The 18,136-nt window shown below is 33.8% G+C and overlaps 3 protein-coding genes across 4 annotated transcripts; 2 read left to right on the forward strand and 1 right to left on the reverse strand.

Moving 5' to 3' along the window:
- The first annotated feature begins 421 nt into the window (after positions 1-421).
- LOC100006805 (uncharacterized) lies at positions 422-1,881 on the forward strand. Its single transcript, XM_087303835.1, is given in 5 exon segments — positions 422-613; positions 753-1,070; positions 1,324-1,590; positions 1,725-1,852; positions 1,855-1,881. Coding segments are annotated over 5 exon segments (801 nt in total). The 5' UTR covers positions 422-552.
- Positions 1,882-4,440: 2,559 nt separating this feature from the next.
- Positions 4,441-9,766, forward strand: LOC141380165 (CD48 antigen-like). 2 transcript variants are annotated; one of them, XM_087303788.1, is made up of 6 exons: positions 4,441-4,645; positions 4,860-5,177; positions 6,601-6,879; positions 7,006-7,116; positions 7,229-7,302; positions 8,057-9,766. In XM_087303788.1, exons 1-6 carry the CDS (start codon positions 4,585-4,587, stop codon positions 8,108-8,110), a joined length of 897 nt encoding a protein of 298 aa, XP_087159914.1. In that variant the 5' UTR covers positions 4,441-4,584; the 3' UTR covers positions 8,111-9,766. The 2 variants fall into 2 exon arrangements, with proteins under 2 accessions (XP_087159914.1, XP_087159915.1); XM_087303789.1 differs by lacking the exon at positions 4,860-5,177 and having other exon boundaries at positions 4,448-4,645; positions 8,057-9,725.
- A 4,607-nt stretch (positions 9,767-14,373) lies between these two features.
- Positions 14,374-18,112, reverse strand: LOC147838383 (uncharacterized). The gene is made up of 4 exons (XM_087303832.1): positions 17,944-18,112; positions 17,048-17,365; positions 16,528-16,812; positions 14,374-16,448 (listed from the first exon to the last, which is right to left on the reverse strand). The coding sequence occupies exons 1-4, from the start codon at positions 17,984-17,986 to the stop codon at positions 16,291-16,293; spliced, it is 804 nt and encodes a 267-aa protein (XP_087159958.1). The 5' UTR covers positions 17,987-18,112; the 3' UTR covers positions 14,374-16,290.
- Positions 18,113-18,136: the final 24 nt, after the last annotated feature.

Consider the following 18,136-nt stretch of genomic DNA (forward strand, 5'->3'; position numbering starts at 1 on the left):
GTTGGCGGATCATTCCACTGTGGCAGCCCCTGATGAATAAGGGACTAAGCTGAAGGAAAATAAAGGAATGAATGAATGAATGAAGGCATGAATGAATAGTGCAATTATGTAAGCTTATGACATATCTATATTATAAATATATATTACGACTTTTATCAAACAGACTGAACATATTGTTTGTAAATAGACTGACAAAAACATTACAAATCTTTCTATTATTCAAATCATTTACCAATTGTTGAAAAATTAATGCCTCCTAGTGGCAAATTACAATAATTTTTCAAGTGAGTTTGGCCACTCCCCCTAAATCTGTAGCCCGACGCCTAGAGTCGAGAAACACTAGTTTAAACCAATGAGCATTAAGTTGTTCTATCAGGATGCACCAGCAGCACAGAGGGTGTTTTTCACATCTGCTCAAAAGTTTTACTTAATCATTATTACAAACCAGCAGCGGCACAGTCTTCTTCAGCTCTTCTGTTATTATATTAAAAAAAAAATAATAATAAGTTTAAAAATAAATTTTAAATTGTTTTTTGAAGCCCTAAAACAAAAATGGCTAAAAATATATTTGACATATTTATATTATTCTGTTTATTCTCATGGAGTCAAAACGGTGAGTCTTTGTAAATTATTTTCCCACATGCATTGCTCAGTTTGGATTTATTAAACTATTATACTTTATTAGTTTGTAATGTTGTTTTGAAATTTGCCTATTTAAATAAAATAGTTTTGTTGTTGTTGTTGTTAATCAGGTGTGTGTGGTGATGGAGTGAAGTCGGTGTTGGTCACTGAAGGAGATTCGGTCACTCTTAAATCTGCTCTTGTTGGAATCCAGAGTAATGATCTGATAATGTTGAGATTTGAGCCTGGAGATATTCTCTTAGCTAAAATCAGTGAAAAGAGGGAGATTTCTTATAGTCGTGATGGGAGATTGAGAGACAGACTGAAGCTGGACAGTCAGACTGAATCTCTGATCATCACAGACAGCAGAATCACAGACTCTGGACTTTATAAAGTGACCACAGTCAGCTCAAACACGCGACTCAACAAATTCAGCCTCACTGTCTATGGTGAGTTGAGAATTACTTACCATGTTTTATAGACACCATCAACAATTCAGTAATGACACACTGATTCATTTCTTTATAATTACATAGTTTAATTATTAACCTTAATAATATTTTGGTTTCATTGCTACTTTAATATAAAAAAACTATATAATATCTGTACATTTTAATCAACTAACTAATAGCAGGTTTCCTATTTACTTTTTTCTTGTTTACTTTACATAAAATATTTGATTGATTTTCCTATATTTTCCAGCTCATCTGTCTGCTCCTGTCATCAGTAACTCTTCATCAGTGCAGTATTGTTCAGTGGTGTGTTTAGTGGTGAATGTGAGCGCTGTGAGTCTCTCCTGGTTCAAAGGAAACAGTTTTTTGTCCAGCATCAGTGTGTCTGATCTCAGCATCAGTCTCTCTCTACCTCTGGAGATTGACTGTCTGGATGATTCCTACAGCTGTGAGGTGAAGAATCCCATCAGCAATGAGACCACACAACTCAGTAATCAAATGTGTCAGCCGTGTTCAGGTACTTTAATGGTCATTTATACACTTTAAACTCTCTCTTTCTTATATCTAACGAACAACTCAATAAATCAAATATATACATTATTATATGTTATATATAACAATATAACATATATCTCATTACTTCTCTTCTAGACTGTGTCTGCTGTTGTGGTTTTACTGAAGCTGTGATTCGATTGGCTCTCTCTGCACTGGTGGCTGTGGCTACTGTTGCTGTGCTGTTCCATGACATCACATCTAAAAGACCTGACAATAAAAGAGAAAACAAACATCACCTTCAGACTCTGATTAACCAGGAAGGTGAAGATGTTTTTTGATTTCTATTTGATTTACATTATGTAACAAAATAAATATTGATGTAATTTATTTTTTAAAATAAAGGTAGGTTATTTATTCATTTTCTTTTCGGCTTCGTCCCTTTATTAATCCGGGGTCACCACAGCGGAATGAACTGGCAACTTATTCAGCACATTTTTATGCAGCGGATGCACATCCACACACACTCATTCACTACAGACAATTTAGCCCACCAATTCACCTGTACCGCTTGTCTTTGGACTGTGAGGGAGACCGGAGCACCCAGAGGAAACCCACGCGAATGCAGGGAGAACATGCAAACTCCACACAGAAATGCCAACTGACCCAGCCAAGGCTCGAACCAGTGACCTTCTTGCTGTGAGGTGACAGCACTACCTACAAAGCCACTGCATCGCTGGTAGGTTATATTAATCAATTTATTTAATGCAACTTGTCAGAAAATAGAGTCTTACAAATCAACTGATCAATCATGTAATAAATTTGTAATATCACTCATGCTTATTTTGTTATATTTTTGGAAGATTAGTCCAGTTAGATTTACTTATTACATCCCATGCCCGGAGCCCGGAGCCACTGTTGTTGCTTTTCTTGTGTAAGAAAGATGTTTTCGAAGAGAATGGATGTATGGATGAGAGTGTTTGTTAGTGGTGTCTGATAACAGAGAACATTTTGATAAAAGTCACTGTGACTAGAAAAACATTTCATTGTTTGTGCTTTTCATGCTTTTTCCCTCAGTTTTTTTTAACCCTGTGTGTTTTAGTAGGCTAATTAGTGTAAACATGCAGACATTAAAAAGTGGAAAATCCCAATAGTACTGTATCTGCAGACTTGCACATGTAAGGGCTGGAACACACCAAGCCGACGGCATTGGATTGTGTCTGGACCAAAAAGCTGCAATTGAACACACCAAATGGACAAAATATTGTCTTTGATTAAACAGAGTAGGCCGATAACTAAAGGTTTTTTGTTTTTATTTGGTATTTAGTTAATGATATGTTGAACCCATTTTTTTCTTTTGGCTTAAGTTCACCTTTTATAGATGATTGTGCTTTCTTCTTATGAAATAAAGGCATTAAGTCACTCTGAAATCTTTTGTTGTCCTTATTAAGGAGTTGTGATTTCACCCTTTCATAATTTTACTGTGTTGTTACCGCTGATGTATTGAGCTAATAAACATTGAGATGTCTCTGCATCTTGTCTGAACACAATATAATTTTTTTAAATATAATATTTAATATAATATTTTCAGCTTAGTACCTTTATTAATCCGGGGTAATTAATAATATTAAATATGTACAAACCCTCTTTGCAAATACAAATTCTAGAATTTATTACAGTAAAATTGATAAAATACTATAGTGTTTACATCTTACTGCAATGTAAGTTTTTTTCTACTGAATTGCAAACAGTAAATACTGTACAACTTATACAGTAATCGAGTAGACTGAAACACTATCATATTGCAGCATTTATTATAGTATTTAGTTTGTTATAGTATTTATATGTTGTTATTTTATACAATATTCTAAACAAAGAACTAATTAAATGAAAAAAATATATATTTTAAGAGTTGCCTCTGAATTTTTTTTTTTTCATTGAGTTTACATTTTTAAGGTAAGTGGTTGCAAAAATATAAATGGGCTGAATTGAAACAAACAAATAACATTTTCCTAAACTTAATTAGTTTGTTTAAATTCAGCTAATTTAAATTGCTTGCAACCGCTTACCTTAAAAAATATGTAAATCCGATGCCTGATTTTTTTTCAGTGTATGTGTTTATAACAATTTGTCTTTTTTATTTATTTATTTATTTTTTAGCTAGAACAGCATAACATTTTTGCCATAAAATTGAAATATTCCTCTGAATACTCATATTTTCCCGAAGGCTATCACACATAGTTGCCTACAATATAATACTGTAATAGCTGTAGAAAATCTTGCAGGTACTAATGAAGTTTTTATTTATTATGTTTTTATTTATTACATATTTACATTAATAATAATTACATAAAAACTTAATATCGTTTAAATTTGTAGTCTATTTAAAAAAAAACTATACCATTTTACCTCATTGAATTTAGTAATATTGGCATATTTAGTATGCCTATTTAGTATAAAAATGTAGCATTTATTAAAATAATAAACACTAATGTTAGTAACTTGCTGATGCTGATAAATTTCAACAATGTTTTTTTTTTCATATGCTAAAGCAACAATCAATCAATAAATAAAACGGTTTGTTAATCAAGACCATCAAGATGAATTTTTTTTTACGGAAAACATTCTGCCAATTCTGCCGGCACATTATCCTATTATCCTATACCACCGGAAAATGACTAATCTTCTGTAATAATTTTAGCCTATTGTAATTTTAGCCTAAAATTGTGCCTTTTTATTATGTTATTACTTTATCGGAAAACTCTTTTTTGTGTGTGTGTGTGTGTGTGTGTGTGTGTCTGTGTGTGTGTGTGTGTGTGTGTGTGTGTGTGTGTGTACAGACGAAGAAGGGAGGTGCTTCTGGATGCGTTTCTGACTAGTTTGAAGGAACTGCTTCATTACACAAGATGCACTTTTGTTTTCGGCCTGTTTTTATTTTTTCTAAGTTCAAAGGTGTATAGTAGCGTTTCTTGATTGATTTTCTTTGTAAAATTAGCAAAAGTTTGCTTCTGTTGATTAAATGTCAAAAAGGACATTCGACATGTTTATGTTCATTTGTTTGTATCTATGGAGTCTGCCTGGTAAGTAACGTCTTTCCTTGGTTATTTTTGTGTATTATCTTTTGCTGTATCTACATACCTGTATACTTAAATCTCAAAAAATCTCTCTCCCTCCCCCCATTATTATCAATATAATATTGGATTAAAACATGAAATCGTTTTTAAAAACAAAAAACGAAAAACATTGTAGTAAATCTTAAATAATAGAAAGCCTAACCATGTGTTTGTTGATCAGGTGTGTGTGGTGATGGAGTGAAGTCGGTGTTGGTCACTGAAGGAGATTCAGTCACTCTTAAATCTGCTCTTGTTGGAATCCAGAGTAATGATCTGATAATGTTGAGATTTGAGCCTGGAGATATTCTCTTAGCTAAAATCAGTGAAAAGAGGGAGATTTCTTACAGTAGTGATGGGAGATTGAGAGACAGACTGAAGCTGGACAGTCAGACTGGATCTCTGATCATCACAGACAGCAGAACCACAGACTCTGGACTTTATAAAGTGACCACAGTCAGCTTAAGGTCGCCAATCAACACATTTAACATCACTGTCTATGGTGAGTAGAGAATTACCGAGTCTAAACGTAAGTGTCTCCTCAACATTTACTTTTAGCTAGGAAACAATTTAGAACCTGTGATAGCAATGATGATTAGTCTGTCTTGCTATGACACATTACATTGTAGTTTTTTTTTTACAAAACAGTTTTGCTATCATATACATAAAATGCAAAGCATTTTCATACTTTTTGCATATAATATAATTTAAATATAAAAATATAATGAAAATAGTTTGCATTTACTTATCATCTCATGTATTATCACGTTTTTCAATGATAGCCTTGCATGCTTTCAAAACAAGCATTATTCATTAAGATGGGCGATAAAGCCTCAAAATTCAATCACAATATTTCCAGAATAGTTTTGACAATGACATTTATGACTATATAGCAAAAAATAGAAAAAAAGAAAAATGGAACATTGCTTTATTAATGATTTTAGGTGGCAGACAGCAACATCTATTAGTGCCAACGACCAATTTTAAGAACAAAAATCTGCTCAGTATATAATTTATTAAAGTAAATGAGATGTGGAAAATTGGTGAAACTAAATAAAAATGTATCATGAATAAATATTAGTTTTAAGAATATTGCAATTTATTTAAAAAATGTTTAACTGATATTTCACTGACATAATTAATTAATATTGCCTAAAAATACTTTATTAATATTTCAAAATATAAAAATTATGAATAAATGTATGAAAAACTGTTATTTCAAGGATTTTATGTCCAAAACATGAACAGTTTAAGTTGTTTTATTTGTAGTATGGCTAATTTGATAATAATAGACATTTACATTGTTTCAATTTGTTAACATTGTTTTTTCTACGTTGGGCGACATGGTGGCACAGTGGCAAACACTGCAAGAAGGTCACTGGTTTGAGCCCTGGGTCAGTTCACATTTCTGTGTGGAGTTTGCATGTTCTCATCGTGTTCGCATGGGTTTCCTCCGGGTGCTCCGGTTTCCCCCACAAGTCTAAAGACATGCGCTATAGGTGAATTGAATAAACTAAAATTGTCCATAGTGTATGTGTGTGAATGCAAGAGTGTACTGTATGGGTGTTTCACAGTGGCGTAGCGGAAAGGTCCTCACTTAGCGTGATTTCCGTGCAATGCTGCTCTTGTTCTCAGGAAGGTGTTATTGTTGGCAGATTTGCAGAGGGTCGTGTGTGCTAGAAAATCTTAATGTGTCATATGTCATCACATCGCTTTATCACTGATATCACAATATGGCATTTTTTTTTATCATGTATAAATGTTATTATCATTGATGACATAACATGGCACAGCCCTACTACTCAGTATCATATTGATCATACTTAAGTATCATATTTAAGACGTTATATTTTTTTAGCCAGTGATTAAACTAATTAAATGTGTTTACTCATCCTCAATTCTGTATATTCAATGATGTCTTTCAGCTCGTCTGCTCATTCCTGTTCTCAAAAGAGACTGTTCATCATCAGTGCAGTATTGTTCAGTGGTGTGTTCAGTGGTGAATGTGAGTGCTGTGAGTCTCTCCTGGTACAAAGGAAACAGTGTATTGTCCAGCATCAGTGTGTCTGATCTCAGCATCAGTCTCTCTCTACCTCTGGAGGTGGAATATCAGGATAAAAACACCTACAGCTGTGTGGTCAACAACACCATCAGCAACCTGACCACACATCTCAATATAACTGAGCACTGTCTGACGTGTTCAGGTATGGCACTATTAAAACGTGTTTGATTACTAAAACTGATCTCCTAAGTTATACAGTGCTGCTATTTTGTATAGTATGTGCTGTATTAAATAACACCACATTAATACTACATTTTGTCTATTACAGATCTGGGCATTACCTTGTTGTACACAGTGCTGCCATCTGCTGGAGGATTTCTGATAATTGTTTCTGTGGTCTTCTGTATCTTCAGGAAACAAAGAAAAATAGGTCAAGGAGGCAAGTGTTACCTAGAAATACCTCTTATAAACATTAGAATAATGTGTGAAGTACATGAAACAAGTTTGCCGAACACTGTTTTCCAGTTTTCTTGTTTTTTTTGTCATTGTAGTTGAACCAGTTCAGAAGTGTGAAGCAATACCAAATGCTGATCCGACATTCTACAAAAGAAAAGCACAGAAAATGGTATGTTCATTTATTTCACTTGACATACCTTGCCTTGTGTAAGTGTTGATATGTGTGTGTGTCTGTTTCTGTGTGATGTGTCAGCCAGTCTGTTATATAGTCAGTGGTGCTTAACAGTATGTGAATAATGATGTAAATTAATGACTAATATGTAAATTAAGCATTACTACAACATGAGTCACGACTTTATTTGTGAATAACCGACTTCCTTAATTATTTCTTAGGATGTTAATGTTTTAATTAACACTTTAGTTTCAGAACTAACATGAAGTCATGACCTGATAATGAATCTTTAAGTCATTTCATTATCATTAACTCATTATTAACTGATTATCTCCTGTGTTTAAACATAAAGGTTACACACGTTCGTTTAGTGCGTGTTTACTTTGAAAAACAATAGGAATGTGTTCTGTCTACATCAAAATGAACAGTTAAGAATGAGTTAATGATGATGTGCCCCTACAAGTAAAGTCATGATATAAAGATACATTAACAGCTCATGAGTTCATGTTGGTTACATTTAGCTTAAATAAAATTGTCAATTAATACCACATTTAACAAATATGTACTAGCAATTAAGGAAGCCATTATTCTAACATAAACTCATGTGACTCAAGATGTAAATAAAGCCTAAACTCATCATTAGTTCTTAATAAAATAACGTTTAGGTTAAATGGTAGTGCATCATTATTCATGTAATGTTATTATAAAGTGTTACCAACATATCTGTGACATTAACTTGTATTTCTTTCAGAGAGCTTTAGAGGAGGAGGATGTGGTGTATGCTGGAATCGTCATGAAAAACTGATCAAACATTCTGTTTAAGGACTGAATTTCTAAAACTCAAATACCCCAAAATTCAAATGCCAGTTATTTAGTTTACTGTATGAGTCCGGATGAGAGACAGATCTTTGTATACCGAGAATCTCAAAGCAAAACATGAACTGAGTACATAAAGGGTTAGGAATTGGGCGGCATCACACCATGTCATTTTGTGTTTAATAGACCTCTAATAAACACCTAAAAATAGACATCTTGGCTAAAACAAGAGTAAATTTGGGATGTCAGTGAAAATCTAATAGAAGAATAGCCCAAAATCAAACACTCATTATACAGACTTCATATTTTAAGTCATTCATTCATTCCTGTGTATTGGTGACTCATCTAGTTTTGGGCAATTCTTAAACGGCTATTAGATGTTGACTGTCAGCTCAAATGTAGCCTTGTTTTAGCCAAGATGTCTATGTTTAGATCTCTATGAGACTTCCTGGATTGCAGAGTCTCAGTGAATCCACATTTTCCTGATTGTGCTCATTTTTGTTTTAAATTATGACTAGCACTTTAGGTTTGAGGAACTTGCATTAAAAAGAACTGAAACATCAATTCACATGAGCAGGTTGTGCTACAAATAATACAAATAAAATAATTTTCTGTAGTGCAAAACGAATAGAGAGGCATATTTTCCTTTTATACTGTTCTTACACTATTTAATAACATTATACCATTATGACTAAATAATTACAAAATAATTAAATAGCATTCCTATAGATCTTTTTTTAATTTGATACAGTTCATTATAAAAGCATTTGTTTTATTCGTTGATATTGATTGGTAATTTATTTAAGTATCACTGCACAACACACAACTTAGGAAAAAAATCTATATAATATTGAAATGCTTAGAGAAGTTGTGTATTTCAATAAAAGTAATTGAGTTTGAAGTTTGAGTGACCCCTGCTGGTGTTATGTTGCATCATTCCCCTTTTTTGAGACTGCACCCTTCCTTCTTTCACTGCTTTGATGTCTCACAATGTGGTCCATTCGTAAAAGTTCATTATAAAAATCAGGATGAAGCCTGAAAGTAACACTCATTTAAAATTCATTTTTTGTGGTTTGTGTTTTGACTAATTTTTTATCTAGTGAGAAGGTAGAATTGTAGTAATTAAATATGATATTATTATATAATTACAACTATAATAATCAGCAAATATGTTTTGTTGTATATGAATAAACTGTTGTCTTAAAAGTTTGTGCCAATTTTTTAAATGTTGCAAATGCTGATTCCCAAGAGTCACTGCAGCAAGTCAGCTGCCTATGTAAAAGCCATTAACACACACACACACACACACACACACACACACACACACACACACACACACACACACACACACACACACACACACACACACACACACACACACACACACAAACACGCACGCACGCACGCACACACACACACACACACACATATATATATTTATTTTTGTGCATGTGTGTCATTCATATGTATATGTATCACAACTCTGTGTAAATAACTTTTAAAAAAGTGTTTTGCTGTAGTAAAAGGAAACAGAATTTTACTGTAAAATGTATAGCATTTGTATTAAATTCTCTCGTGCAAAAATAAATTATCCATGTACTCATTACAGGTAATAACTGTGGCAATAAATGGCAAATTACAGTTCAACAATTGTTCAAATTTTCAAATATTGTTTAAGGGTTAATTGTTAAAATTAGTTGGGTCCGTCATTCAGTCAGTCAGTAGGTCAGTCATTTCGTCAACAGCGGCCTCTGTTGCATTTATGCGAGAACAGTAGACACCAATGGCACTCGCAAGTGAAATTCGAGATCTCAAAAAGCGTACTTAGCGGCCTCTCGTGCGATGTAAAAAATATATGTGGTTTTAACAGTAAATCTGTAAAATCTACAGTGAACATTTGTTAAATAATTAACTGGACAAAATACGGGAAATAGCTGTAACAGGTCTAACCTTTGTTTTCGAGAAAGTAGGCAGAGTGTCTGAAATCTCACCATACAACCTCATTCACTAGTCCCTAAAATAGTTGATTAGTTTAGTCCACTAGACAGAGTGAATGAATACAAATGACTGATTGATGAACAGCTGCTATTAATAACCACAATCACTGAAGGAAAGAACTAAAAAATAAATACAAATAATAAAACTACAGACACCTCCTCACAGCAAACCAACTGAATTAAAACAGAGGATTAAACAATTTCGATAAATAACAGCATTAGCAGCTTCACTGATTACAGTTTGAACACATTTCTGTCATATCTGCAAGAATATTTGATAATTAACAGAGGTTTACATTTTTTATTGAAAATGTTTCATTTGACCTCACCATCATAAAGATCAGATGCTACTTTAATTGAGCTCTTGAACCTTCACTCTTCTATTTTAATGTTTCTCTGGCCATCATAACTCTGTTTCTGAAACTCATCGGTTATAGCAAGAAAGGTGATGACGAGAAAATATACTAAATTTTTACAGATATAATTTCTAGTATTTTATAAGTTAGGTCATAATTGAAGAATTACCAATTTATATTAATGCTGTTTGGGACAATATTGCAGCTTCTCATGGAGGATCACTAAAGAAAGGAAGGAAATAATAAAAGCTTATAATTAGAGTTTTATGCACAAAACATTGAGAGCTCCAGCAGCACATTAAGAGACACAGACATCAAAAATCAGGATATGAACCTCAAACATGCTAGAGGTTAAAAAGGAAAAAAAAACTGCATATTTCATTCATGCCGCAATGCATGCTGGGTGCCAGCATAGTACAAACTCCCAGCATGCATTGCAGCATGAACATATTACGCAAACTTTATGTTCTTACAATCTCTTTCTTTGCTTTTATTCTATGTTGTTTTTGGGGGGTAATATTTCAGTAGAATGTTTTGTATTGTTCAGGGTTGTTCTTTTTTTTTTTATATCTATTTTATTTATTTATTTTTTGCCAACCTTATTGAGATTCAAAGACTAATTGTTGATGTCTGTGTGTTTTTAGGTTTGCCATAGAACAAACATTCTCCTTGTGAATGGTGTATTTAGACCTGTTAACCAGTCATTGATTGCTGAAGCTCCAGTGATTTCATTAATGCAAGTTATTAATTTCTCACACATATTTAACAAGATATTGAATGAGTTAACAGGAATATGAGAGTGGCTTTGATGTCATAATCTCATCAGTCTTATTCTAAAATTTTCTTTTGGCTTTTCCTGCTATAAAAATGGTGTGATCAACACAATTAATTATAGCAGCCAAAATGAAAACTAGTGTTAAAATAAGAAGTTGAAGAGCCCAACTTAAGCAGACTCTGACCTCCATCATGGTGACTTCAAAGAAACAACAAATAGTTCATTAAGCTTTTTTCTTGACAGAAATAAAGACAAAGTTCAGTAAATTAAGTGTTGTCCCCGATGTTTGTAGAGTTGTTAAATGATCTCTGCTGAGATCTTGAGAAATAAATGTTTCATTGTGTAATAATTTTCATTACTTATTCTTTTAACTTAGAGTTTTATTTTCAGTTGAGTTCATCTTTGGATTTGGCAGTGATTTGTGTTATTTGGTCTTGTTTTTCTTTCCTTCAGTGATTCTGCTGTTAACAGTTGTTCATCAATAATTATCAATTCTCCTTTAATTAGACACTTAATTATCTCATTAACTTCACCACTGCCTTGCTGTTCAACCCTCTGTGGTGAGGACACTAGTGAGGATTTTGCTTTGGGATTTAAGGGGTTAAATGTGTTTGATGAAAAATACACACTGTGCAATGTATTTTTAACAGAAATATTCTGTAAATTGAATTTCCGAATGTAAAATGTTGAAAACAGTTCATTACTGGCATCCCCAGCTGCCGGTATTTTACCGTAAATTTAACAGATTTTTTTTTGACAATGTGGATTTGCAAAAAAACAAAAACTGCAAAAATACGTACTTCCTAGGACAGGCATGTCTAAACTTGGTCCTGGAGGCCTGGTGTCCTGCAAAATTTAGTTCCAACCCCAATCAGACACACCTGGGCTAACTAATCTTACAAGGCTTTCTAGAAACATCTCTGCAGGTGTGTTGAGGCAAGTTGGAGCTAAAATCTGCAGGACACCAGACCTCCAGGACCGAGTTTGGACACACCTGTCCTAGGACGTATTTCACAGCCTCCAGAAATGTATATAGAGGTACGTTTTTAGAATGAGCCAGGGTTGCAACATGCAAATAAAAAAAGAAAGTTGTGATTTTTAAATTTACGTTGACTTGAATTTATTGAGAATTGACAAAGAAAGTCCTAACTGTGGATTCCTGAAGTCAGAGGGAGTATGCAGAGAAGACTTGCAGTTGTAGACACACATGACACACACAAGTGGGAAAATCCAGGAAAACATAAACACCAGTACAAACAGGTAAATACCAGAACTCAGAAGATTGCTGGAATCCAGGAGAAGGATCCCAGGAAAGTAGTAGCGTGGAGAGATCGGAAGATGTCTGTAAACATTCATTCATTCATTCATTTTCTGCCGCTTTTCCGGGGCCAGGTCGCGAGGGCAGCAGTCTTAGGAGAGAACCCCAGACTTCCCTATCCCCAAACACTTCCTCCAGCTCTTCCGGGGGGATCCCGAGGCGTTCCCAGGCCAGCCGAGAGACAATCCCTCCAGCGTGTCCTGGGTCTTCCCCGAGGCCGCCTCCCGGTGGGACATCCCTGGAACACCTCCCTAGGTAGGCGTCCAGGAGGCATCCGAAACAGATCCAAAGCTCATGACCATAGGTGAGAGTAGGGAGGTAGATTGACCGGTTAATCGACCTACATTACTACGTGTCTGTGAACAGGTGCATTCAATCAGTAATCAAAGGGAGAGTGAATGGCTGTGAGTGGGTTCAGGTGACTGAGGTGACTCCGATGACTGCCTGACGATAATGTTGCCATTGGTTTTCACAACACTTAAAAGACGTTTAGGGACTGAAGATAAAGTTTTTCAGGTGTAATTTTGTCCCATTCTTTCTGCAGACAAGTCTTAAGGTGGGCAACAGTACAGCCCTTTTGGATCTAGGAAGAAAAGTCTCACACGACTTTGTAAAACAGTTTACCCACTGCTCTGCCACCTGAAAAACATTCACATGCATAAGATATGATTGCTAGAACTTTTTGCTCTGTTTTTTATTTATTTAAATTACTTATCACAACAGGAGTGCATTCTAAAAAGATTAGTGTAAGTGCACTGTTTTAAAATATGTACTGATAATACGTAATATTGTAAGAATATACTCTTAAATGAGAGTTGCAGTGGTATATTCTTACAAGATTACTTTATTGAACATTAAATCCAGTCTAGAGAGGGGTGGAGTTGTTGGTTCTGTCTTACTTGATTTTTAAAATGCCTTTAATAATGTTAACCACAATGAACTTTTATTTAAATGATCCAGGTTTCATTTTTCTGTTAATGCATTATCATGGATGGAGTCATATTCAAAATTAGGAAAACAATGAACAAGAATAAATTACACATGCTCACCTATTATTATTGTAATTTTGGAGTCCCATAAAGATCAATTCTTAGACCAATTCTGTTTAGTTTATACATTAATGATTTGCCTGCAGTGTGTCCAGAAGTTCAAGTTCAAATGTATGCAGACGACACTGTAGTATATACTTATGCACAAACTAAAGAACAAACTAACAAACTTAATGCTGCACTAAAGAAAGTTTAGACTGTTTTAGACTGGTTATGTCGTTCATGTCTTACCCTCAATGTAAATAAAACTTTTTTTTTTTTTTTTTTTTAATTAAGAAAATGAGAAGCATTGCTCAGATATTTTAGTTAATGGAGAAGTAATATATATATAATTGATCATTTTAAATATTTAGGCATAATTACTGACTCTAATTAAAATTTTAAAAACGCATTAAGAACGTTTCCAAAATTCTAGAGCAAGTCAGAGGATTTATAGAAACATCAGGCATCAGTTATCTATGGCTAACCTTTTATGAATACAAATATTTTCCCTCATTTATCTTATTGTGCAACAAGCTGGTCACACATGAACATTAAAACATTAAAACAATTTTATATGATCTATAAACAAACCGTAAAAATGTTAGCTAAAAGCCTAGGAGCTATCATTACTGTAACTGTATTGAACAACATAAATTACTAACATTCGACAGTTTCTTATTTTATGTGTAATGTAAAAAATCTTTAATGATCTTGCACCAACACCTCTCAAACAATGTTTTTGGTTAATCTTTTTTTTTTTTTTTTTCAGGCAGAGCAGCAAAAAGATGGAATAAAATGCCAGTGCATATCAGAAAGAGTACCACTTTTAATATTTTTAAAACTTTTTGAAAAAAAGCTTTTTATTGGCTCCAGCAACAATGACATTAATTAACAGTAATTCCATCATTTTCCCACCTTCCTTGTCAGAAACAATTCCTACCCCCTATTCCTACTATCTATCGACTGTATTGGGGTGTAACGATAGGCCTACACTCAAGTCACAATTTGATACATCTCAAAACTGAACTCATACAACATTTCCTTGATATTGTATGCTAAAATATAGTTTGATATTAGTATTTTTATTGTTATTTCTCCATAAAAAGTATATTAATTTTATATTGTGTAGGCCTACTGTTGGTTAATGCTAGACTACATTTTGTGTAAATTTGGGTAATGGACTTTAGAATAAACTTTAAATAGATCCTGGTCCTCAATGCAAAAGACAGTGAACATCACATTAGAATGCAATTATTCCGAATTCAGAATATTTTTAGAACAAAATTATTAAATGATTAATAATGTTAGACACAGATCCTTGCTCCATCTTGCATATTCAACATGATATAGAGCAGATACACTGTACTGCCACTGACATTCAGTAAACGTTTATTCTCACACAGAACACTCACACTGTGAATACAGACATACTTGATTTCACTCTTGAACCTATTACTTGAATATTTAATTTTTACACAATCTTCATTTTAAAGATTATAATAGTGCCTGAATTTGTGCTTATTAGTCCAGTCATTATTCATTCTGAATGTTGACTGGATTTAAAAATAACTTTTCATTAAAACATATTTGTGCTTATATTGACTTAATATAATGTATTCTTAACCAAGCTCAAACAAGAACATTATTACAACAACACTGCTATTCCTTCATTCAATTCTTTGAATTTTACAGTGTTTCTTCCTCCTAACCCCACCCTCAAAAATTGCCCACCTGGGATTCTGTCAGCCCACCCATCTGTTGTTGCCAAGAACCGGGACTGAGACTGAAGATTTGTTCAGGTATACTGAGTTCTCCAAGAATATAGACTTGAGTAAACTCAGTTTAAGACTGCTAGTGTAAACACATCTGTAATCATTCATGTCAGGAATTATGATAAAATGTACAAAAAGACCAACATTATAAACGATGACAGCTGCTATTCTGCTTTAATTCTAATTACTTCAGCTCTGACAGTAATAATGTCCACCTTTTGTTAAGCTGCTTTAGCATGATAATTATTGTGAAAATCACAAAAAAATAAATTGAATTAAAATGGTATTTCTATTCTTATGGAGACATTTGGTCCCCACAACCTAAGCAATACAAGGTACACACACAACAGTTGAAAAAATCACAGTGGGTATTTATGGCAATTCTTTTTATAAGGCTGAAATTTGTATCATAAAAGCAACATATATAAACAATTATTTAATTTCATTTTCTTGTTGGCTTAGTCCCTTTATTAATCCGGGTCGCCACAGCAGAATGAACCGCCAACTTATCCAGCAAGTTTTTACGCAGCGGATGCCCTTCCAGCTGCAACCCATCTCTGAGAAAAATCCACACACACATTCACACACTATGGACAATTTAGCCTACCCAATTCACCTGTACTGCATGTCTTTGGAATGTGGGGGAAACCGGAGCACCCGGAGGAAACTCACGCGAAGGCAGGGAGAACATGCAAACTCCACACAGAAACGCCAACTGAGCTGAGGTTCGAACCAGAGACCCAGCGACCTTCTTGCTGTGAGGTGACAGCACTACCTACTGCACCACTGCTTCGCCCATAAACAATTGTGTTATATAAAAATAATTGATCTTTAATGAATGACATTTATGAATGCTTTCTGTAATCTGTAATTTATAACGTCAACAGTAAAAGAACATCTTCACTTGAATGCAGTTCTGATTAATCAGAGTGTGAAGATGATGTTTGCTCTCTCTTCTTCTGGTTAGCTTTTCGGGATCTGATGTCACATATGAGTACAGCAACAGTAGCCACGCCCACCATCGCAGAAAGAGCCAATCGAATCACAGCTTCAGTAAAACCACAACAGCATATACTGCCTAATACAAAAAAATAAAAAATGTGATGTTAAAATATTCTTTTATTGTTGTTGTTGAAAAAATATTGTGCTTTCTGTACCTTCACTCGACTGGGAGAGTGTGTTGATGTCCAGATGTGTGGTCTGGTTGCTGATGGTGTTGTTGATCACACAACTGTAGGTGCTGTTATCCTGATATTCCACCTCCAGATGCAAAGAGATGCTGCTGTTGAGATCAGACACGCTGGTGCTGGACAATAAACTGTTTCCTTTGTACCAGGAGAGACTCACAGCACTAACATTCACCACTGAACACACCACTGAAGATTTCTGATACAGTTTGAAAAAAGGACAGTCTCTTCTGATGACAGGAAGGGCCAGACGAGCTGGACAACATTGAAAAATAAATGTAATTTATTAACTGATAGTGATGTGAGATGTAAATTTGATTTATAAAATGTAAATGTTCTAAAATGTTTTATTATTAAGCTAATTATATTTACATTTAGTTTAATTATTGCACAAATGAATGTGTGTGTAATTTACTGAATTGTTTATTCCTTTTACAATAAACTCAACAGTAAATGTGTTTATAAAGCAGGGTATTAATTCTCTACTCACCATAGACAGTGATGTTGAATGTGTTGATTGGCGACCTTAAGCTGACTGTGGTCACTTTATAAAGTCCAGAGTCTGTGATTCTGCTGTCTGTGATGATCAGAGATTCAGTCTGACTGTCCAGCTTCAGCCTGTCTCTCAATCTCCCATCACTACTGTAAGAAATCTCCCTCTTTTCACTGATTTTAGCTAAGAGAATATCTCCAGGTTCAAATCTCAACATTATCAGATCATTACTTTGGATTCCAACAAGAGCAGATTTAAGAGTGACCGAATCTCCTTCAGTGACCAACACCGACTTCACTCCAACACCACACACACCTGATCAACAAACACATGGTTATTCCGAATTAAGAGATTTATTACAATTAGAGGTTTTGTCGTGTTTATGGAGCCTCTAATGGGATGGGAAAGATATTATATGTATGCTTTTGTGAAAATATTTATATATATATATATATATATATATATATATATATATATATATATATATATATATATATATATATATATATTCCCTCTTATTTAATTATAGAATATTATTATTTCCCCGTTTAAATTTTTTTCTGTGCATTTTGAAACTCTTTAGTTTGAAAAGTTATATTTGAGTAGGTTTAGTATGATAAAATGTCAAATATTACGAGCAAAATAAATGATGGAAAAATAAAGAATGGTGCGCAACGGAGCAAACAACAACATAATAATAATAATAGTAAGGAGGAGAAGAACAACAATGATAATTATAATAATACCAACAACAACAGTACTAATAGTAGTAATAGCTACAACAACTACAACAATACAAATCTAACTATTATCATTATTATAATTATTATTATTATAATTATAATTATTTTTATTATTATTATTAATAATATTTTTAAAATGAATAAACTTACCAGCCAGACTCCATGAGAACAAACAGAAGATTGTGGTAAACATCTTCTTTAGCTGCTCTGAACAGTTTCACAATAGAAATGCTACAAATAATGAGCTGTTTGAGCTGTTGGTCTGTCCTGAAGCGATTTAGTGAAAATCTGCTGTGAGTTTGAATAAACTACTGCAGTAGCTCCTCCCACACAGACAGACCTT

This window comes from Danio rerio, chromosome 22 (assembly GCF_052040795.2).
Source record: "Danio rerio strain M-AB ecotype USA chromosome 22, GRCz13ab, whole genome shotgun sequence".
NCBI classification, from domain to species: Eukaryota; Metazoa; Chordata; class Actinopteri; order Cypriniformes; family Danionidae; genus Danio; species Danio rerio.